This window comes from Rhipicephalus sanguineus, chromosome 1 (genome assembly GCF_013339695.2).
Source record: "Rhipicephalus sanguineus isolate Rsan-2018 chromosome 1, BIME_Rsan_1.4, whole genome shotgun sequence".
In the NCBI taxonomy this organism is placed as follows: Eukaryota; Metazoa; Arthropoda; class Arachnida; order Ixodida; family Ixodidae; genus Rhipicephalus; species Rhipicephalus sanguineus.
In genome coordinates this window covers 181,213,523-181,237,706 of record NC_051176.1, presented here as the reverse complement: position 1 = coordinate 181,237,706, position 24,184 = coordinate 181,213,523, and the positions used below count along the sequence as shown (strand labels likewise).

General features: G+C 45.6%; 1 protein-coding gene and 1 long non-coding RNA gene across 2 annotated transcripts in view; one reads left to right on the top strand and one right to left on the bottom strand.

The window, feature by feature from the left end:
• LOC119387307 (uncharacterized) overlaps positions 1-6,306 on the top strand; it is a 28,218-nt gene extending 21,912 nt beyond the window's left edge. Inside the window, exon 3 of the mRNA XM_037654657.2 lies at positions 5,966-6,306. Within this exon, the coding sequence (XP_037510585.1) occupies positions 5,966-6,015 (50 nt within the window). The 3' untranslated portion in view covers positions 6,016-6,306. The remainder of the gene's footprint in view (positions 1-5,965) is intronic.
• The window catches only part of LOC125759399 (uncharacterized), a 173,004-nt gene that overhangs the window by 90,151 nt on the left and 58,669 nt on the right, over positions 1-24,184 (bottom strand). The gene's annotated exons all lie outside the window — the stretch shown is intronic.

Sequence of the window (24,184 nt, the reverse complement as noted above, 5' to 3'; positions counted from 1 at the left end):
TGAATGTATTTGTACCTTAGGGTCAGGCAGAAAAGTGCGTTTTATGCAATTCATTTTATGCAAACACTTCATTTTTTCTCGAACGGCGAGCAGCTTACACAACACTGATTTAGGAACATTTACGTGAATGAATTAATGTATTGTAAATCAAGGAGTTCTTTCAATCTTGCAAAATCACTCGAGAACACTGTAAATGAGGACAAGACAGGTACTACAACATGGGGCATCGACTCTACACAGTGGTCTTTATTCTAAGGAACACATACGCATCTTTATGCGCAATCTACTGTGTTGTAAGCGTCAACGCCGTAACTTTGTTTTGTGTGTGTGTGTGTGTGTGTGTGATCTGTACTATTTTTAGACACTGAGCGAGCAGTCTGATCGCAAACGCATTCTTCTGCTTTTCCCTAAGCTGCGCATACATTCAAGCAGTGCTTAACCCTTTTCATTTATAAGTTATTCCAGGTTGTTATATTTGAGCGAATCAAGGCTTCTTTAATCGAAAAGGGTGGAAGCGCACAAATTCTACGTGAAAAATAGAGGCTACTTGCAAGGGCTCCAAGATCATTCGTCTGCGTGCACGCGATGCGCGAAGCTGTTGTGTCTCTGTGCCAGAAAATTGGAGCCTTTCGTGAGCTGCCACACGAAAGTTTCCGGCACAGCTCAGCGCCATCGCTAAGCGTGGAACCTTCTCGGTTTGTTTAGCCGTCAGCATGTGGTCGCTTAGCGTTCCTACCTGTAGCGCATAGAGAGGATGCGTTGATCGCACACGCCACTGAAGCTTCATAGGGTTGACACCGTGGGCGAGTGACTTTAATCAAAAGGTCTGTTTGCAAGATGATGGCTTTGTGCGCAACTTTGTGTTACGGATGATCGGTGAAAAGGAGTTTTGAAAACAAACTGGGTTAATGAAAAAGCCCCCGTGGTAAAACTTCAGAACAGACAGTCTCTAGAATATCGCATATAATTTGTGCAGGGGTAAAACGTTAATGATCTCGTTAAAGGTTCATGGAGACTGCAAAGAAGCAAGAAGACTTGGTATGGGGCTTTCGCTTTTTTTTTAAGCGAAGCTTTTGTAGCTCACAGATTTCGGCATCATACGCGAAAAACGTGGCGCCACCAACCGTACAGAATTGCGGCCCTCGAAGGTGCACCGGTGACGTGCGTATTTGTGTGCTCCGTTTTCCAATAACTGGTGCTCTCTCGATCGTGGGCTTGTCGGCAGTCAGCCGTTTCTGATGTGGCAGTCTGATATTTTATCGAAGTCATTTCACGTTGCCACATTTAATTTTTTGCCTAGATATGAACGCGGTCGCCGTCGGCGTCATGTTCGGCATAAAGTCCGAATCGATAACATATTTTACCCGCGGGTAAATGCGCGCGAGCGGGGGCGACGAACGCGGTTGAAGCAGGTATAAAATGAGCCAACCGTGCCCTTCTACGTTGCTGTGCTGACACCGCTTCGCGTTGAGACAACACACTGCACGAAAACTACTTATCTCCCTGGAGTGGCCGTATTTCCTTACACCCGTGTTTTACAGCGCAGCTGTTAAAGCCGAGCTCAAACGCGCGAAGTATTGTCCAGCAGACAAGGTTAAACCGCGCGAAGAAGACAACAAGTGAGAACATGAAAACACGCACTAAGCCGCTCATAGCCATGTATGGTATAGTATAGCCAGGGCTGCAAAAGGGAAGGAAGAGTCAGGAGGCGAAAAAGGAGGAGGGAGAGTATAGAATAGTATAGCGGAGGCGAGTGTAGGAGGAAGGCGAGTTGGAGGTTAACGACATGCAGGTGGTCAAGCAGAGAGGAGGTTCTTTCACTGCGTAACCGTGGCCATGTTCGCCTAGCGCTGCATCACTTTGCATTTCATCGCTGAGGCTTCCCTCAGCTCCGCTGCACATCGGCCTCTACGATGTTAAGTCAGTTAAAGCGACGCATAAATTGTAGAATTACGCGAGATCGGATCCAAGAGAGTTAGCTACTAACCTTCCTTCGTATAAGATTACAATTTGTTGATATCGCTTTCGTTGTTTCGCCCTTGCAGCGAAACTGCGATTTTTACCACTACCTTTCCTTCCATCGCCATCGTGCCCTATAGTTGGTCGTTGTCGTTTCATTATCTAATCCGAACGAGCTAGCCCCATCCACGAATCGTTTTCTATAACGAAGTAGTCCCACGGCAAAATATCTTAGCCTCCTGGGGGTGCATCTTCGTTCATGTTAACAGGTTATCTCTTGTAAGAGCGTCGCTGGGAGACGATCGTTGCCGCTTTGGTCACTCTCGGTCTCTTACCACGGAGTCCTTTGTTTTAGATGCGAATGCATCTTATGCTCGGGGCAGTGTCCGTTCTGCGGCGTCCGCACCCATACTGCGTATGCACCAACTCCCCGCCCTCTCCTCTCGTGAGCGCGAAGAGGTGGGAGGAGGTGGCGTGAGCGCTGCCTCCGCTTCGTTTCTCCTCTCCCTTTTCTCTCTTTCCGCCACAGCTGTGCGCACGTATATAATGCGGCGCGCGCTCGCTCTCGTTGCACTCTCCTTCGCAACGTCGTTATGGACGCTCGCGAAGCTGAACGTAAAGGGCAACGCCGGCAAGCGAATCTCGAAGCTGCGAGGCTGCGAAAGCGCGTGTTCGCTGTGCTTTCGTCATTCTCTCTCTGTGCAACGGTGTGCGAAACGCCATGAACAACGTCAACGTCAGCGCTAGTTGCAGCGGCAGCGCCACCGCCTCGGAGCAGAGGAAGGCTCGGGAAGCCGAACGTAGACGTCAGCGTCGGCAAGCGGTAATTCAAACGCCTCGACAACCACCGTCTCATCATCACATACGAGAAATGGAAACTCGACGCGCACCACCCGAGATGCTTTCGCATCCCACCACGGTGCCCGTAGCGGCAGATGATGTGAAATTTTTAAACTGCAGAGCAGTTTAAGAGACCGTCCTGTCGTCGTCTCATGTCTGCAGTTGTCACTCGGCGTCTCATGTCTCGTGCTGGTGTTACGCAGGTCCCACGTTTGATAGACACAAGCCGAGCAGGGTGCGCGTTTGGAACGCAAGGGCACGCTTGCGCGTGAAGGCAAGCGTCGCCGAAGAGCTAATTCGTCCGTCCGAGCGCGCGAAGCGAGAGCGAAACGCCAACGTCGGGAGTTAGACACAGATTTACGGGAGAGAGAAGCACAGGCGAAACGCCAGCGCCAGGAGTTAGTACAAAAAGAGTAGAAAAGAGACCATGGAACATAAAAGTATAGAAAATATCGCATAATTACACAAAAAGAACAGAAAAGAGCACAAAAGAAAGAGCCGATAAACACAAGAAAAGAACGAGAAATAACAAAAAAAGCGCATAAACACATCATAAACCCAAGGGAAACACAGGCGAATCAATGCTCCGCAGTTCGTACAGCTTTCATTGGGGTGGAACTGGCTTAGACCTTTTCGAATACGTTCATCTAACATCCATTCTTTGAGCCAAAACAGAATATTGTATGTGTAGCACCATATGACCCTCATTATTCTGTCGAGCTCTGACGAGGGCAGCCACGACTATTTTCCAAGAGCATCTGTAAACGTTATATTTGAAGGTCACGTATGTCACTGGGCTTTCCGAGCAATTTTTTTTTATTTCTCTGTTTAGTAGATTTTGTCATTTCATCCAGTAACGAAATGCGACACGCCTGCCTTCATGCATGTCTTCGCTTTCGCTGTGGAATACAGTGCTCGGAATTCCACTGTAGTACTCGAAAGTATAGAAAGATGTTAAGGGTTCGACTGTTGTCTACACTGGCCTGATATGAGCGACCATCGAAACGCTGTCAATTACGTATTTGGTCTTTGGTCAGAATTCCGAAGTCGGCAACGTCCAAGACACCCTTTGTGGACGTAAACGACCTACCAGAAAATGAGGCACTATACTGGTTCTCTTGAGTTTTAATTTACCAAGCATTTTGGGCATTTTTCATCACTTCTTAACCTTGTTCGTTTGTCTTCATTTCAAAAGTTGAAGGCGTAACAACTAAGAGTAAATACTCTGCAAAAACAAACAAACAAACGAAGAACCAATATATTTCCTCATCCCTCTTTTTGCTCACCTTTAATTCTTATTACCGTTAAAGAAAGAAACATGAGAGTGGAAAGACAGGTAAGTTAACCAGTTCAGAATAACCGATGGGCTACACCGCACTGGGGAAAAGGAATGTGGTGTTTGAAAGTTAATGGTGTAAAGACTGAGAGAGAGAGAGAAAGAGCGACAGGGAGCACCTATACACATCGTCACAGTCACGCTTGTGCGGTATGCGACACCATCATACGTGTATAGCCCCTTGGCCTAACAGTGCACCTGCCTAGTGTAAACATTACGCACAGATACGTGAAAATTAAGCTTGACGGTTATGTCAAGCAAAGCTTGAAATTGGGTTAATTGGTTACCATCTTGAACAACCAGCGCAGAACGGACAAGGGCTAAGAAAGGGAACAGAGACAAGCGCCGTTCTGTTCCCTTTCTTGTCCCTTGTCCGTTCTGCGCTGGTTGTTGAAGAAGGTTATGTCAATCCTGCAAGAAAAAAAAAAACGTGCGCCTGACATCTTGATAGAGCTTCATCCAGAACTGTCCTATACCCTGAAATGACGCTTTCATGGGTGGTATCGGCACAAAGCCTGGCACTCATCCTAAGACCGTTTCACGAATTGAAGCGATGCCTATCAAGGCCAAATGCACAAGCGTACTATCTTATTCAACGGGGAAAATCTATTGATGACGCCTTCACTTAATTATGTCCTTGGCTCTTATGCCAAAGGATGAGCGAAATTTTCGCGTAAAAAAACTGGTAGCGTTATTTTCCTGCATGCATTGCCAGATGCAGCGTCTGCAGCATAAAACTTTCATAAGTTGCCCGTCACAGCCCCCGATATGTGGGTCGCTTTTTCTTTTTTCTTTTTTGCTAGAGATACAAGAACTACAGCAGCAAAAATGCAGCATAACGACCTATGACTGGTCGATTGTTCTTAGATATGTATAGGTCAGGTCGCTTATTACCTCGCAAATAACTTAGGCAACATTACTCAGTTCAGTGAGGTTGGTCCGCTATCACGTTTTCATCACCGAAAAAAACAAATGCATGTATTTGAGTATACGAAAAGGAAAGTATTGTGGCGTATCTTTTCTACCTAGAACGATGAACGGCACTATAATTTGCCATGGCAAATGAGCGGTGTCTCCCTCTGCGCTGAAAATGTTCATATTCGATCCACCATCTCGTTGGCCTGATCGCTCTGTGGTAGCGCTCGGAGGAAGCCACGGGCTTAGATATCATTCATTAGAAGAATCGCGCATTAGTCCATCAACTCATAACTGTTGGCGCCGTAAAGATGCGGCCTATATATCGTATGAAAATGCGAAAATGCCAGGTTGTGTAAGCCTCCGACAATGCCAAGCATGACCTTGTGTTATAGGAATTTTCACTTTTATAGCTCGTCGTTAATACAGAAAACCACGAAATAAATAAACAAAAAAACAGGACAGGCAAATGCAGTGAAACATTCTGGGGCTGAGAACTTATATCATTAGCGACAAATACTACTTACAATTGTTGCGCATTTGAAATACCTTACCAGCGTATTTCTTTTTTCAAATATGGCAGAACTTAGGGGGAAGATGGACGTTTGAAGAGATGAATAATTCTTGAACACGGGGTGTCGCTATCGCCAACATTTCGACAAGCGGTCATGTCTACAAGGCAGCAGCTCCTTTGAAGAAGAAGACTGCTTGTCGAAACATTAGCTCCAGTGACAAGAATTTCTCCGGTTTTTTTTTCCAAGTAATGTTTGTACAATTTTAATGGAAACCTTATTTTATCAACGACCCTATCGACTGCAGTGAGGGATTTCACTGCCGGAATTAAGTTGTAGTTATAAAATAAGGTAGCATCGACAACTTGTGTTTATGATGTTCTTTGTTTCCTTTGTTTTACAGTGCGAAAAGTTCACCGTTGGAGCCCGGAGCTCTACAAGGCGAAGTCCTAAGATGCCCTTCAGCGCTCGCAGCTCCTTCATGAAACCAAGTCATTTATTAGTGTATTTAGTACACTATTAATCAGGTCCCCCTTAAAGTGCTAGGTATAGCCAGGAAACCGAACATTTTTCGTTTGGTTTCCTGGATATAGCCAGCATTTAACCAGGACCTGATTAAGAGTGTAGTTCGTTATATATGCCTTAGCGGAAGAGGCAAGTTAAACGTTACTCCATATGAGGGCTGATACGTAAAATATGGGTCTATTAGATGGTCTTGAGAGTGAATAAAAGGTTGAGTAAATGGAGACGTTCATCGTATATGCCCGCGTTCATGTGCAAAAATTTCTGCATTCGCCAGCATATTCTTGCTGCAGTCCAGAAAATAACAAAGTGAAACATCTGCCCGAATAAACTGATGCTTGTATCATCTCCCTGCCCCCTTTAGACCATGTTGGAACCTCCTGTGAAATTTCGGCTCTCCTGAAAGGTCAGGATGGCAGCCGATTTGTGAAAACTTTCCGATGTAAGGACAGAATACAAGACATGGCGGCCCCTAGCATTTCCCCGGTACATCCACACTTCTGGTCAATATGATTTCAAATGGAGCACTGAAAGTATGCAAGCACTGGACGTAGCGCATCTAGTACGTGTAAGTAACTCTGACAAAAAAAAAAGGTATTGCCATATTACTGAAAAGCGTATAAAGAGTATTTGCCAGTGACTGCACTTTGACGGCAACCTGCCAGTCTTCATAACAGTACACTCTAAGACAAAAAAAGAGTATGTGGGACTCTTTTCGGTGAGTCCTTACTTGCCACGTATATGACTCTCTTTAAAGAGACACAATAACTCTCTTGTGGGCCACACGACTCTGCGAAGAGACTATAATGATCTATAAAGAGAGCTGATGTGGCTCTCTAAAGTTTAAACAGAGTCATATACGTGGCAAACCAGAACTCTCAAAAAAGAGTCAAAGTACTCTTCTTTTTTTTAGACTGTAGGTAGCACGATTTAACGACATAGGCATGAGCAAAATATGACAAAAAATACAAAACAACCACACACAAAACACTCTACAGGAAAGGGAAAAAGTGAACACTTTTATTTACATTTCTATTAGAAGATGGAAAGTCCTTTATTGAAAAAGAGGGAGGCGCATGGCCTCTGTGGGGACAAGCGGGACTTTCAAACTATACTAATACTTCAGTTTCATAGGGTTTGCACTTGTTCAAGTCACATTCACATGTACTGAGGCGGTGTGTGGTCAGTACTGTGGTCTGTCGGACCCCCTAAACCACTCTGATCAGGCCGCTCTGACTTCCATATTGCGCGAATACTAACAACTCTGAAAAGTATAAATACAGGCAAAATATTGATTATATGAATATTTATTATATGAAGTAATTTAAGAACACAGTGACCACTGCAACAAGGTCGTGCAAAAAGACTCCAAATCGTGCCTGCCATATGATTGTGGCATGTAAAGTTGTACACGTTGAAGCTTTGAACACTGGATAGAGTCGTGAACCGCGTAATGGAAAAGCAAATGTCGAAATTAATACGCCTTGGTGTTAACTGCGGTACATGGGAATCGGCTTGCTTATGGTGAGCAGCAATAATAATAATGGTTTCTGGGGTTTTGCGCTCCAAAACCACGACTGAGTATAATCCACGCCATTGTTGGAGACACCGTAGAAATTTTGACCGCTCTGGGCTTTGTTAACACAAGAAACGAACATCTTAGACTTACGCACACGTTTACTATGATGCCAGAATAACATGCAGACGGGTGATTCCAGAAGCGCAATTTGAAGAATGGTCTTCTTAGACGGCCGACATTGTTGTGAAACGGAAGAAGCAATAGCGGCAATTTTCAAGTAAAAAATATGAAAAATACTGCATACTTTTACTTTAGTTTTACTTCCCTTCCCTCCCGAAAGCTTTTTACATCCAACGCAGTGTTGCGGTGCCTCTAGGATCGGAAAAATGCAAGCTTTCTGCACCTCACCTGGTATTGCACTGCCTCCTTGTGTTTTTTGAGAACGACGGGCTTGGGCGAACGCCTCTAACTTGTGGTGCGATCCCGCACGCTGCATTGAATTCACTGCATCTCTTTTCTCTTTTTTTCTCTCTCTCCCTCCTCTCCAATTCTCGCCTTTCTATCCCCCTTCCCCGATCCCCCAGTGTAGGGTAGCCAACCGGAGGTGTTTCTTGTTAACCTCTCTGCTTCTCCTTTTTCTGTTTCCTTCCTTCATTCCGGGACGGCACACCTTTGACCATCTGATGATTTCGCCAGATGACGTAATCACGTGACGTCTTTTTATGGGACCTCATAGTGAAGCCACGATGACGTCTGCATGACATCACAAATTTTGGCGATCTCTAAAGTTATGATGACGTCATCAAGCCCTAATCTCTAATCATGCGCCTTTTGGAATTAAGGTTGAATATTGCAGAAATAATGCTTTTGTCGTTACATGAGGCATATAAGACTTGCGCCTCAACCACAACCCTCAATTTGGCACCTATTTGCCGAAGTGGTTATACTAATTGCTGTTTATGCTAATTTCTAATAATTAAAAGACTCCAATTTTAATTTATGGCGTACCGTAATGTCCACTCTCTAATATACAATCCTTATCTTAACCTATTCCATCCCTTGACATTTTAAAAAACTTTTATCAAGGTTGTCGGACAACTCGCACTGGCGCTTGACAGGGTGCTCTGGACAGATTGTACGTCTCTTACAAGACTGTACAATCAAAGAGTTCCCGAAATCTCCGTTTCAAGCTCAATGCAGCACCCTTTCGAACAATCTAGGGAAATAACTTGTCTTCCACAAAACAGCATCGGCGCTGTATGAACTTTTTCATGTGAGCTTATTATGGTGTACAGCGCACAATGTTTTAGCAGACGCTCACCGTATGTGTAACGCGTGATACGCAACTCAAATTGTACATGTAACCCGTGATAAGCAATTAAAATCGTTTGCATTTCCAGGGCTACTGGTTGATACAGTAAACAAAAATTTGCAGTGGCTTAGCTCGGCTATGCCAGGATATACGTAGCGTTAGCAAAGGTTCAGCTGATTATTCTTAGCTTTACAGATTGTCTAGGATTATTAGCCTTCTTCTGTTCATTCTTCGTACACTGTACCGCTAATTGCCAGGCAACTACTTCGGGATCCGATGAGATAAGCTTCTCGGCTCTTCTGCGCCGTTGAGAAGCATTTGCGCTATCCTTCTCCATGGCGTTACCCACTTGAAAACGCCAGTCAGAGGCGCTATCAAGCGGCTCCAGCGCAGTGTCAGACGGCGACTGCACAGCAAAGCCGAATGGCTGCGCGCGCCGGCGCCAGTGTGTCTGCCATGGCTTACGACGTCACTCCTCTCGAATGCGCAGACCAGCAGCGGCGAGTCGCGCGCGGCGGTGGCGGAGTCTGCGCGCGCGCCGGCGCCAGTGTGTCTGCCGCGGCTACGACGTCACTCCTCCCGATCGCGCAGACCAGCAGTGGCGAGTCGCTCGCGGCGGTGGCGGAGAGCGCGTGAGATGCCGCCTCCGGTGAGCCAGCTATGTGACATCACTGATCCTCGCGCATGCGCAGCACGGCTCATGAGGATCCACGCGAAATCGGCTCCGGCTAAGCAAGTGTAGCTAACGCTACAAAAACCAGGATAATGAGTGATTAGTAAATGTAGTCATGGAAAATCATTGAACAGGGAATTTCCCTTTAGCCAACGTTTGGGCAAGTGGATTTACCATAAGATTTTTATGTTCAGCTGATGCTCACCATGTGGCGTATTTCTGGGAGAAATATAATGGCATGATTTTTCTTAACCCCAGTGGAATCATTACTCAGGGCAATGCCTCCCCCAGCCCCACCTCTACACTGTAACGCGAATAAAACCCGTATACAACCCGGACACATTTCCCTCGTTTGCGGCCTGAATGTCGAACGAGAGGAAATGACCAATAGTGGACATTTTGTCCCGCCAGAATGTTGCAGTAGTTTATTTTCTAGGGGCCACCTCACCTGCCAAGGACTGAATTTTTCTCAGCGATCTACGGGCTTTCCCGCTCAAGCAATGACACCGCCACACCTGCCAGTGAATCTGTTCCAGGCGCCAAACACTTAATCCCTGTACCCCCTAAAGTAATCAACGAGCCAATTATTTTAATTAATCCTCGCACCAGCGAGCTTATTCCAACTAAAATACGTTCGCTCAAGTGTCCTAGGAAGCTTTAAATCAACGAATGCTACACTGAAATAACGTTCAGCCGAGCAAAAACATGGCTGGCCCCTCTATCATAGGAATCAGTATAACACGACAGTGAAACGTGTGTTCACAGACGTAGTTGAGCGTTTGTTCTGCATTGTATCGGTACAAGGGAGAGGAATTAATGCTAGAGCAACAAACTGTAATGTCACGCGAAGAACAGCAAGCAGCTCGAAACCCGCAACGCGCTGCTCCAGCACAAAGGACGCACAGAGAGAACATACACAAGATGGTCGCGGACTAACAACTGCCACAGCTCGACAGTTAAAGCGCGCAAAGGAGGTTAAAGCTCGACTGTCACAGCTCGACAGTTAAGCGTGCAAAGGTTAAAGCGCGCAAAACACAAAGGAGGACGCCGAACCGAACGCACAAGTATACACAGGATGAGCGCGAACTGTCACAGTTGTAACTGTGTGAGCAGCGCGCTCCTTAGCGGCCGCTGCAGCGAGCAAAGTGATCTTTGTGCTCGCTTTAGCTTCAACGCAAACCTGCAGTGAGAGCACAAGGCGTACAGACCACCCCTATCACGAGATAAGCGCGCGCGCACGAGCGACCATGCCCTGTGGAGGCACGCGCGCATCGAAACGCGCGGGGTGACAACCTTTAAAGCACGCCCTCCTAAAGTGCCTCGATGCGCGCACCCCCGCTTAGAGTGGTGTCAGCTTTTGAAAGGGCAAGTGCTGCCTCCTCGGCCTTGGCGGCAGCGTGGCCGCCGTTTTGAATCCCCTGCACGGTCACTTGCGCGTGGCGTGCATGCTGTTGTAATGTCGGTGCTCCTTTCTCTCCAGTTCTATGCGCTCGCTACCGTCACCATTGCCGGGTGCTGCGTGCCGAAGTGCACCAATCATTCCAGCAACGCTGAGAGTTGTATCGTTTCGATGTTTTTTTGGACAGTAAAAATCAAACGTGACAAGCGGCATCCGAAGAACACATTATGCACTTGCAGCGTAAGTTTCTGGTTGGTATTTCGAATGGACATGCAAGGATAACTTCTGCCGGCGTCAACCTTCCGTAATAAATGGACACACTGATATCAGCTACATACTTTAAATATTTTGGTTCACGTGTGCATGAATCCTGCATTTTACTTCGCAAACATTTTTTACTGCCCTTGGTTGGTCCTGTATCTGCCTTTGATTTTTGCTTTCGCTATTTTTGTGATGTGAAATGTATCATGGAATATATTATGCATGTTTGTCTGCAGATCAGACCCTTCTTTTTTCCTAATAATAATTATTTGTGAGAGTTTACGTCCCAAAAACCACGATATGATTATGAGAGGCGCCGTATATAGTGGTGGCTCCCGAACTTTTGACCATCTCTTCTTCTTTAACCTACACCTAAATCTAAGTACACGGGCCTCTGTCATTTCACCTCCATCGAAATGGGGCCGCTGTGCCTAGTATTCAATCCCGCATCTTCGGGTCACCAGTCGAGCACCATAACTAAAACGACGGCGGGTTCTTGTTTTCTATATTCCTTTCCGTGTTTCAAGTACGCCTTCTGTGCTGGTCTGATGCCCATGTATGTATGTATGTGTGTGTGTGTGTGTGTGTATGTATGTATGTATGTATGTATGTATGTATGTATGTATGTATGTATGTATGTATGTATGTATGTATGTATGTATGTATGTATGTATGTATGTATGTATGTATGTATGTATGTATGTATGTATGTGTGTATGTATGTATGTATGTATGCAGTAAATGTTTTTATCCTTCCCTGTTTCTGTGTTTCAAGGTTACATTTTCGTCCTGTCTTAAATCATTACGAAGTTCCTGTTTTTTTTAATCATTTCCGATCACTGTGAGGCGACTAGTGGCAGTTGTGTTTTATTGTGTAATTTGCGTGTTATTTGTGTAATTGCTTCTGTCAGCGCAGCATTAATGGCCACAAATAAATGCCCTGTACACTGAATATAAACACACACACACACACACACACACACACACACACACACACACACACACACACACACACACACACACACACATTCAGTATTTTATTTCTTTGAGCAAGCAGAATTTATTTATTTATTAATAATGTAAGCCATGAAGGCTCATACAGGAATGCGCATACAAACAGCACTCGCGAAGCGTCTATACAAAGAAGTCGCATGAAAACAACAAGAAGACGGGGAAGCATTGTGTACGATAGACACGCTATGTCAGTAAAAAATACAAAAAACAAAGTCAAGTTGTACAATGAGCACCTCGTGGAAAACCAATTAATAGAATAAAAAAGACGTCTGCCTCGGTGGTATAGTGGTTACGGGGCTCGGCTACTGACCCGAAAGTCGCGGTTCGATCCCCGCCGCGGCGGTCGCATTTCGGTGGAGGCGAAATACTAGAGGCCCGTGTAGTGTCAAAAATTTCGGGAGGCCTCTACAACGGCGTGCGTCGTAATCATATTATGCTTTTGGACCATAAAACCCCAGATAATATTTTTAATTAAAAAGACAAATAAACGACGCAGTGGATATGCTGCACTGTATGCAGACGAGTATTGGAAACACTCAATAACATGGGCATGCACTCGGGCATAAAAAAAAATGAAAAGGAAAACTGCAGATACAAAAGGAAAAACACGCATATACTGCGCGTGTATGCAAAATCTTATGGCATAGTACACACGTATTCATCGTTCTGATAAGGACTCAAGGTGCAACTCGAGTGCCGATACAAATGCGGCGCCAGATCGTGAGCAAGAAACGTCAGCAATAATAATCATAAAGAAGCTCTCATTTCATCTTAGCAGGATATTTGCAGCAAACTGCCCCTCAGCCCTTTATCATGTGTACAATATGTATGATGCCATTTATAATAAACGAGTAAATTGCTTGTAAACTTAGCAAAATGAGCCGCCTTAATCGCGCTTAAGTAGCTTCGCATCGCGTGTGTTGGGATAGATATATAATTATATATATATATATATATATATATATATATATATATATATATATATATATATATATATATATATATATATGTTAAGTAAGGCTTTAGACTTAACTCTGTCGTTTACGACGTAAGGAAGAGGATTCGTTTTCAACATAACAAAGTCTACATCTACCTCTAGCGCATAACACATGCACAGGCCGTCAGCTTACATGAATGACATGCTCCCTTAATAAACACTTAGGCAAGAACAGCGCTAAAAGCTGTCCAAGCTTCAAAAAAGAAGAGAAAAAGAAAAAGCTCGGTAGCGTGCACTTATTTCCGGACGCATCCGTGCGCCGCAAGTGCGTTGTGTAGCGCGTTTCGCATGTTGCCTAGCTGTGGCGGGAGGCGCAATGGTGGCCGTCGTAGCAGACGACGCGACTGTCCTCACCCTGAGCGGAGCGCACGGGCATCAAGGCACCCTACGCCCTCCGAGCCCTTCGCGCTATCTCGCTAGTGATAACGAAAACACGTTGAAGTGCCATCGATCTCAGAGTACCGCCAATGGTAAATGGTGTATATAAATATCTCGCCGTTAGTATGCTGAAGAAGGTGCCGTCTGTGGCCGAGTCGGTTCGCGCTGCGGAGCAAGGGGTCGTAGGTTCGACTCCCGGCGATGGAACTTTATCTTCTAGTTTTTTCTTTGTCATCTGTTAGTGTTTCATTTACAACGTCATATCCGTGAAGTGGAGCCGTGGCGGACCCCGTCAGTGGAGCCGTGGCTTTCGTGTTAAAATAATCGGAGACCCGTTATGAGGAGCATACGATATCACTTATCAATGCTGTTACAGTGTCGAAAAGTCTTCCGATTATTATGCCTTGGAATTATTGCTGGCTTATTAACATGCTCGTTCACATGACTGATTCCTCACATGAATGGGCGTCGAAAAGGTGCCCTTGGTTCGCCAAGAAATGTTTTGCATTTAACAACCAGTAAACGTTTGGGATGTATTACAACTGCAACTGAGCTAAAAGTGTGCCACGTGGTATAACGGAACTTTTTCTTCGACAAGACTGACTGCCGAGCCCGTTGGCATGGATAATAACAATATCTGGGGTTTTACGTGCCAAAACCACGGTATGATCATGGGGCACGCCTGGGGTTCTTTAACGTGGACCTAAATACAAGTATAAGGGCATCTAGCATTTTGCTTCTATCGAAATGGAACAGCCGCGGCAGGGACCAAACTGCGACTATCGGGTCAACAGCCGGGCACCGTGGCCACTGTACCACCACAGCGGCTCCGGTTGGTAAAGATAATAACCGAGCAGGATTCAAAGAAGCTCTCCGATTGTGACCACATTAGACTCCTTATTGTCGTGAGAACAAAATTCTCACGCGACTTCCCGCTACTTTCGTAATCATATAAACAATTACAAACCGTGTTAACGTGAATTTTAAGTGTGTGTATTAGGATATTAAGTTCTGCGTTGATTCCCATGCAGAAAACCACAATATCGTATGGTCATATACCATTTCGTGACCTTATGCAACATTCTGTAGGCGATGGGCGCTTCTGGTCATACTGACATTGATATGAACTGATATCAATCCCATTGTTTTTGATTCTGCTGGTATAGAAATAAAAAAAAATTAGCGTAGCTTGCGCTTGCACCCGAGGCGCAATACTAAAGAGGCAGCAGAGCTGATGGGCACTTACGTAGTCCGGGCTATTGCTTTTCTGCGAAGTTTTGAAAATTGTTATTTCTTTCGCCCTCCATTTCTTTCCTTTCCTGTTTTCTCTCTGTTTCTTGTGTATGCCTTTTTTGTTTCTGTCTATTTCTATTTCGCACTCTCTATATCTATTTCTTTCTCTTTCTCGGTGTTTCTATCTTTCTCTCTCTCTCTCTCTGTATTTCCAGTGTTGTACGGAACGGCATTCCAAGGAACGACGTTCCAGGAACTAGTTCCTTTTTAGAGGAACGGAGGAACGCCACCGTTCCATTGAGCATCGGTGGAACTGTAACGGTAACTCGTTACGTTTACGTAGGAACGGCATAGGGAACGGCGTTCCCTCTGTAAACGTTCCTCGGCATTGAACAGGCGCCCGCACACAGCACATCATGCAGAACAGGGTGGATGAGTGACCGCGTGAGTTGCAAGAATCTACCGCTCGCCAGTCACTTGACTATGCTGCATCCTGGTTTTCACTTTAAGGCGCCCGCCGGGGGTCCAGGGAAGCGCGCGATAGCTAGACCGACCACGCGCGGGACAGCTGATTTTTTTTCTTATTGTCTGAGCCAGTCTGACAGCAATCACGAGCCGTACTGAAGTGTAGACACACCTTGGAGAACTTATACTTGACATTGGAGAATAATCGAACCCCATTGTAAGGCTGTCGCCATGAAAGGGCACACAATTTTTTTACCTCGGTGACTTTTTTGTTCGGCCAACTCGAAAGTAGCTTTTGTGTGTGTGTGTGTGTGTGTGTGTGCGTGCGTGTGTGTGTGTGTGTGTGTGTGTGTGTGTGTGTGAGTGCGTGCGTGCGTGTGTGTGTGTGTGTGTGTGTGTGTGTGTGTGTGTGTGTGTGTGTGTGTGTGTGTGTGTGTGTGTGTGTGTGTGTGTGTGTGTGTGTGTGTGCGCGCGCGTGTGTGTGTGTGTGTGGAGGGGGAGAGGGGGGGACTGTGTACTCGGGCGGTTCTGCTGTAAGTCCGCGTGGCCTTGTCGGCATCGGCAAATGTGGGGGAGCCGACTTACCGTAGTCGAGACACCTACGCGTGGTTCCGCGGAGTTTCACGGCGCGAATCATCGTCGCGACTCTGGTGTTTGACGCGCATGGGACAGAGGAGCCAATCAACGCGAGAGGTTGCAGAGAATGAGTGAAGCACCGACGTGCTAACCACCGAATTCCCGCGCGATGACCTCCCACTGCGCATGAGTGGTTTTCGGCCCCAACGTAACGGTGGCGAAGTTACACTTTGGTTCCACCCCTTAGGAGTGAGCGCCTTACCGGTGCAGCGTACTCTTGCGTCGTTTTATTGCTTTTATGTTCGCGCGATACCGACTCCGTAGCTTCGGCCAATTTCCTGGGAATGTTTCCCTCGTCGCGTGATCTTTAGCGGCTGGCTCGATCGTCTCTTTAGTATCTCGCGCATGCCGCCGGCAGCTATCGACAAATCTGTCTTTTGACACCCAGTTGCATCGATAGCGGGGCACAGGACCGAAACGCCGTGAACGCGGGTGCTGCAGTGGCACCTGTCCGGTGCCTTCCATGGTTCCGTTTGGGTAGGCATCCCTTCAACATGCGACTTATCTCCGCAGCTATCGGTCTATAACATTTATTATAGTTCAGTTCGACAGCCGCCGCACCGATAACCTCTGTAATACAATAAACGATACGTGTATACATCCAGCGCTACATTCTTGTTGCGCCCGCTGAGCCTGCCCTCGCCCCTGCAACCACGGTTGACTTGTCGCTATGTGTGTACAACACGATAGTACCTTAAGCACTTGATGGAACGGCTCTTCAACATTGCCAACAAAGTGCTGACGAGAAAACAGGTTCCTTAGTCGGATACTAACATCGAGATGCAACGCTTGCTGAGTGCAAACAAGGGACTTTACTAAGTTGCTAATATGTATCCTGGACATCATTTTCTACTCACACTGCGATATTGAATCAGCACTCATGAAACACTTATGTGTTGTTCTTTTCAATGCGATTTTCTGTGCAAGAAACATATTTATACTGGTGCATGTGTGGGACTTTCCATTTGAATATCTGAAGCGCAGTATTCTGATGGCGCAGTTGAAGACTGGCGGGGAAAGTGCCCCATGTGTTGCACTTGAAATAGACGAGCACGAAAGTTGCAGTTAGACATATGTCTGCAGTATGGCCGGTGGTCTCTAAAAATTTTCGTCTAGGAGCGTTTTTTTTACATTGATTTTATCTACATATAACCTACTGTCGGCGATGTCAAAATCGTAAAATATATGTAGCGCAGTGTTAGCTTTAAGTTGCTCCCTTTATTTCGCCTCAGGGTTATCCGGCACTACACTTTGATTAAACATTCAAATGTAACGTTAATGTAACGACAGGTTCCAATGTTCGCAAACACACTGGAACGCGTTCCTTTCTCATCGAAGGAACTTGTAACGGGAACTCGTTCCAAGATTGGGACGGAACGAGGAACGAGCTTTCATTCCTGTTTTAGAGGAACGTATACAACACTGTGTATTTCTCTCTTCTTTTTTCTTTCTATCTTGTTGTCTCACCCTTTATTTCTTTCTCTCCCTTTCTTTGATTCCCTCTCTTTTTTCCTTCTTTCTCTTTTGGTCTCTCTATGCTAGGCTTTGCTCTCTCCTCCTCTCCCTTCCCTCCTACACTCAGAATGGTCCTCCTCCCCCTCACTTCCTTTTTCCGCCCCCTTGCTATACTTTACTATACAAGGCTATGCCATGCTCTGCTAGCGTGCCTGGATAACCGAATGATTAGGACGCTCGCCTTCGAATCGAGGGTACGTAGGTTCGAATCCCGCCTCGCGAGAAATTTCTTCGGCAGAATTTATAGGTTTGCATGTCTTCATATTTCTTTCTCCCTTTATCTCTCTCTCTCTCTTTCTTTCTCTCTCTCTGCACTCCCCATCGTCAGGGCTATTACAGGCCTCACCCATCAGGGTTATTACAGGCCACACCGAAGAAATCGACGCACGTGTTCAGGGAGCGAAGCAGAAGAGGAAGAAGAGGAAAAGAGAACGTGGAGAGCGCGTTCCGGTTCATGATGATGATAGTTTTGGGTCACGATAGACATTTTACGCCCAGCTAGAACAGCTTCGCTGTTAAAAAAGGCGCATCGCAGCAGTATCCGGGAAGCACAAGGGCAAGTCATCTGAAATACGCAAATGGAGCGCTTATTCACGACGTTAAGTGCAGATATGTCAAAGGCACCTTGGACGGTGGCAGCCAGTGATCACTTATCAAGGAAAACCTTGCAATGAAGCTACGACTCAACATCGCTGGCGTATGGGAAGACTGGAATTGCATTCAACACTTTTGAAAGAGCGACTCTGACAAGTGCTGAAGAATCATAATCGTGGAACTTTCGTTGCGTAGCCAGCAAAACTCTTAAGTAGGCACTGTTCAAGCAATCATGGTACCAGTTATTTCCCACCACGATTCTACATCCGACAACAAATTTGTGTGACAGCTGCGACTGAAAGGCACATTTGTTGTGCTTGCTTGGAGCAGACTCAGAATGCTTCCTTGGGGCAGACTCAGAACCCTGACTATGCTTGCTCATTGGGTCAGATCCCCTCTGGACGGAATTGACTAGTGGACTCGAACGCAGCCCCTATGACCAAGCAATGGTCGCGATAATTTTCATGTCCAGATGGACGCATCAAGGACCAACCCAATACATGCCATTCATCGAACGCAATACGAACTTCATAGTCTGTGCGCTACGAGTAGATACTCCTCCTAATGACCAAGTCATATCACATATTACAGTCGTTTTGGCAACTCGAAGCAATAGGTATCATTGATCTGAGCGACTGTACAGCGCACAAGCCTCGTGATCGATTCAGCGAGATCATCAGCACATCGAACGGGAAGTATGTCGTTGCACAACTGTGGAAAGAAGAACGCGAGCACCTTACTCGGAGACAGCCGCGATAACGCTCTCATTCGACTACGCAAGGTAGTTAGAACGGCATCGCTAAACGACGGACAACTTCAGATAAACTACATGATCATTAGGCAATATCCTTTGTTTGGACACGTGGAGTTATCAACGATTCTCTTATCAACAGTGCGATTTCTCAGTAGAAAACTGTTTGTACAAGCACAAATGTGGCCGAATTAACATACGTGTTGCTGAAGCGGCTGCAGCTGGCCTTCTGTGGTGACTCGGTAGATACAGCTTTCGACTACTGAGAGAGAGAGGTTTACTATGGCAGAAAAGCCCAGAGTTTCGACTACTGATTACGCCATAACGAACTGCAATCCTGGTAGTGCGAGCATATTCATTTGGGTCAAATGCAAAAAAAAAAAAAAAACGCCTGACCTGCGCGGACAGCGCAGCACAGTCACAGCGAAAGCTGGAAGAGCGGCATTTCTAGAGCCGGTTGTAAACTCTCTTAGGGCTACTAATACAAGTACACTAGCAGGTACCCACTATGACATAAATAACAATCTTTGTGGAGTTGGGAAGCACCCACTACGCCATTACTCGTCATTCTGCGGAGAAGCGGGGTACCAGCTACACATCTGTAAGGCATTATGTGCACTTTGTTGATGCGACTACTGATGGATGGATGGATGGATGGATGGATGGATGGATGGATGGATGGATAAACTTTATTTTGGTCTCTCGGAACGCACCTTAGCACGTTGCGGGCCGCTCCCACGTCGGAACAGAAAGATCAAGTCTCTCTGCTGCGTCGCGGGCCCGTTGGACTGCCCATAGCTGTTCTTCGAGTCCGGAGCTGGTAATAGCAGCTTCCCATTTGGACGGCGTGATGACTTCCCCGCTACGTAACTAGTGGGTCGTTTAAAGCTTCCAACCCAATACAAAGGTCTCAGCCGTAATTCCTCATCGTCATCAGCCGTCCCACCGCTAGAACATATGCTCTGGTGGTGCCACGGCTGATGACGATGAGTTATGGCTGAACCCTTTGTAATGGGTTGTAAGCTTCAAACAACCCACTAGTTACGTAATTCGCATTGTGTGACGCCCGGTCGCCATTTCACTCTCCCACCACGCTATATGTGTCTCACAACGTGAGAAAGAGAGAGAGAGGGAAAGAACTTTAGTGAGACACTGAGGAAATTCATCATGTGGGCCTTATGGGCTTCCTTGGCGACTAATATAAGTGCACTTACGAGGAACCCGCTACACTATAAATCATCATAATTTTTGTGAAGTAGGGAAGCAGTCACTTTGCCATTTTTCGTCATTCTGCGGAGAACCGTAGTACCCGCTAAACACCTCTATGGCATTATGCGCACTTTGTTAATGCTGTGCCTGATGATGAAGTATTATGGCAGAGCCATTTGTAATGGATTGGAAGCATTCAACAACCCACTCGTGGTACAATTCGCATTCTGTGACGCCTGGTTACAGAATTTGCGTCGTGTGACGCCTGGTTGTTATTTTACTCTTCTACCACGCTATATTACATATGTTAAAATGGTCCTCCCTGACATGAAGACTGTACAGGGTGTTTTTGCAAAGGAGTTTCAAGCAGCGATATAGCTCTCTGGTAGAATACTGGGCTCCCACGCAGAGGGCCTCGCTTCGAACCCCGTTCCATTTTGCGCGACAGCGGTTACGGACACCGGCGGCGGGGGCGGCGGACAACTACGGCGCCAAAACAGCCGTTGTTCTGATCTCATAACAGCTTTCGCTGTAAAACTCTTTTGCAGTCAGATTTGCAGAGCAGTTACAAGTACCTAAATTGTGAAAATCAACCCTGAGGCCTTTGCTATATACGGTGATTCCTGTAGGTCCCATGTAAATTATACCATCATATCCTAAAGAACGAAGATTGTTGAATTCGATGTTCCGAGCCTTGGCTCGCACCAGGGCTGGGCAAAGATACTTTTAAATTGTATCGCGATACGATACAAGATACTCAGGCAAGAAGTATTTGAGATGCAGATACAAGATACTGCAACACTAATTGTATCCGATACGACACATTCCAATTGTATCTTAAGATACTTCGATACATCCTCAAATTTCTTATTATATATCAATACAATGCAGCACTAAAGCCTTATGCGCATAAATGTTCGCTTGAAAATGTTTTAACTGCGACCAATTTTGCTTCATTTGAATGAAAAATCTGTTAGTATCTCAAATGTTTTGTACTCCTTGCTCAAAATATATCAGTTTCATTTCGAAGCAACTTATTGGCGTTCTTTTAGCTGCTTAAAATGATAGCTCTTTTTACATTTCGCTGACAGCGGTTCTTGATTGTAGCTTATGTAATTGATGGGAGTAGCTTGTCTGCTTGCTGACCAGCAAGCGGGTTGTCAATTAACCATATGAAGTTTAATAAGAATCCTCCGCACGATGGTGCAGATACCGCTGTAGAGTTCTTCCTTGCCTGTAAACATATTCCGGTTTTCGCAATAAAGGATCACCGGACAGGTGTACGTCACCAAGAATATGTGCAGCCCAGAAACGTTTCAGGCGTATTGTACAGTTGCACAAAGCGGCGCAGAACACCGCCGCTATTCATACTGATGCCACTTACAGATCCGATTACTTGGTGATTAGCAACAGTAAATATATTTAGGGAAACCTAAACAACGAAAACAAATATATCTAAGTAAAATAGGGAAGCGGCTGCGTATCAAACACAGCGAATAAGTACGATACTGTAACACGATAGAAGAAGCACCCCCAACAGCTAATAATAATTGTCCCAAGACCACGATATCATTATGAGAGACGCTGTATGTAGGGCTGCGGAAATTTTGACCATCTGGCGATCTAAAACCTACACATAAACACACGGGCCTCTATAGTATTTTCCCTCTATCGAAATCCGGCTACCGCAACCTACGGCCCAGGAGTCTAGCACCAAACCCCTAAACCACCGCGGCGGGTAAACCCTATAATGGCTACGACACTTTAATTCAGTGCCTATGGAAAATGGCGTAGAACGGCTCTTTGGGACGCTCACGAGCAAAACGAAGCATTTGGTATAGCAATGTTTCTCGAATACCTTTGCGAACGTACTTAAGATGGCTCCTAATAATTTACGTTATTATAATTCAAACACAATTTCGCTATTTTACTTTGTAGTAGGGAGAATTTTCGTTACTGTATACTCAGGCGCGCCCGGATTATTATATTTTTGTTATCAACATCACCTTTATATAACAGTAAATTCAAGTGGAATATAAGTGTGTAAACAGTAGCAGAAACGACGCAGACAGTTAAAACTAGGAATAAAGCAGAGAGCTTACCTTGGCCGCACGTTAAACGCATACTGCAGTAAGCAGACCGGAAGAAAATAATCGGCAGATCCCACGCGTTGTGGGAATCGGTTTCATGGGAAGCAGTCAGCGAGTACTTCTATGCTGTATTTTATGGCTTTGAGCCAAGCGTTACGAGGTGGATCGACGTGTTTTTGGAAGTATGGTAGTTCGTGTCCACATCGTGGGCTTACCAGGCACGTCGACAACATTGGCGTTTAAAGGGTAACTTATGGGGCGACGTAATGTTAGCCCTCACGTTAGAGTACATACGTCAGTATTATCAAAACTAAGTGCACTTTATATTGCAATCATGTGAATATCATACGTAACTTTCGTTAATGTATTCCCCCGGGGTCGATCAATGCTTATATATAGCTTACTGAATCATAGGAATACAAATGTAATGTTTATTAGACTGCTATAAAAGCGGAGCCAACACTGGAATCACAGACGTTAATCTGATATGACGGCTGCATCGTAGGAGTATGTAGTGTTTATTGCTTTCTTGTAAAATTACACAGCCAGCACCACAACCCCAATTGACGTTGCACCGACATTACGCCTGCATAGGCTGTTTTTACAATCCAGTTTATAGACCTGGCGTGGCTCTGTAGTAGAATACCTGATTGCTACGCAGAATGCTTGGGTTTGATTCCTACTGAGATCCTAATTTTTCTTCTGTCCATTCTTCAGGTCAACGCTGCCGATGTCGGTTTTTCTTAACGCTCTCGCATTTAAATTCCCAATGCTTGTTTTCGCCGTTCCTGGGTAGATGAAACTGTCAATCACCTGTGGCGCATACGCGTAAACCACGGTCCATGGTAAACGGGTATGTGCCACACGTGTCTGAACGAAAGGGTTTGACGACGTACGCGACAGGATTTTCACGTTATTCATGTCATGACCCGACAGTCATATTCGTCAAATCCTGTTACCCTCCCATGCCAATCTTGGTCTACACCAAGTTAAGGAGGCGATCATGCAGCAACCAGACTTAGGCGGATAGATAGATAGATAGATAGATAGATAGATAGATAGATAGATAGATAGATAGATAGATAGATAGATAGATAGATAGATAGATAGATAGATAGATAGATAGATAGATAGATAGATAGATAGATAGATAGATAGATAGATAGATAGATAGATAGATAGATAGATAGATAGATAGATAGATAGATAGATAGATAGATAGGGCCAAGGGTCGGCTGAAGTCCTCAGAAAGTACACCGAGGCAGAGCAAGGAAATACACCTTTACTGGGCGGAGTCCCGGGCTCGACTGTCGGCCGTCGTTCCGCCTTGAGCGCGCGAGCGCGTGAGCCCGAGCTACGTATTGTCTTCCTTAAGCCAGAGCGAAGGGCAATGCCCACAATAGATAGATAGAAACGCTCATAGTGCCAAAGGTTCGTTAAGAAATGCTTCGCATTTAAAAACAACAGAGACATAGGTCATGTGTGGGATGGAAAAGGAGGACAACTAAGAATGAACTTGTGTTAACAGTGAAATTATGATTTTAAAAACTTTTTGAATCAATAAAAAGATACGTACGCCAAGATAGCGTCTGTTAGGTGAATGCATATTTTGTTAGATCCAGCATCGGTACCGTTGGCGTTATAGCTGTTAGAACCTTATTTGCATATAAGTTAATCTCATTGCATGTAAGTCAAACTTACGTCCACGAGATCCTCGAATCGCCGCAGTGCGAAAGCCATTAGAGGCAAAGCAACCCGTCATTCTTGAATTTTTTAGACTTTGTAACAAAGCACCACACAAGAGGAACGTCGACAATGACACTACAGCCGCCTCAGGATGTGTGCGAAAGACACCGCACGCATTGTAGTACGCGGCACAGGACAGTGGCTAAGTGCCAAGTGTCATTGCACCGACAAAAGTAAAAAAAAAAACGATTAAACCAAAGGTCGGCTGGGCGTAGATGGTCGCGGGCTTGGCTGTCGAGACGACGCGAGCGCCACCACGTAACTTTCCTCAACCAACAGGCACGCTCACAGCTCATCGCCTATCCTCG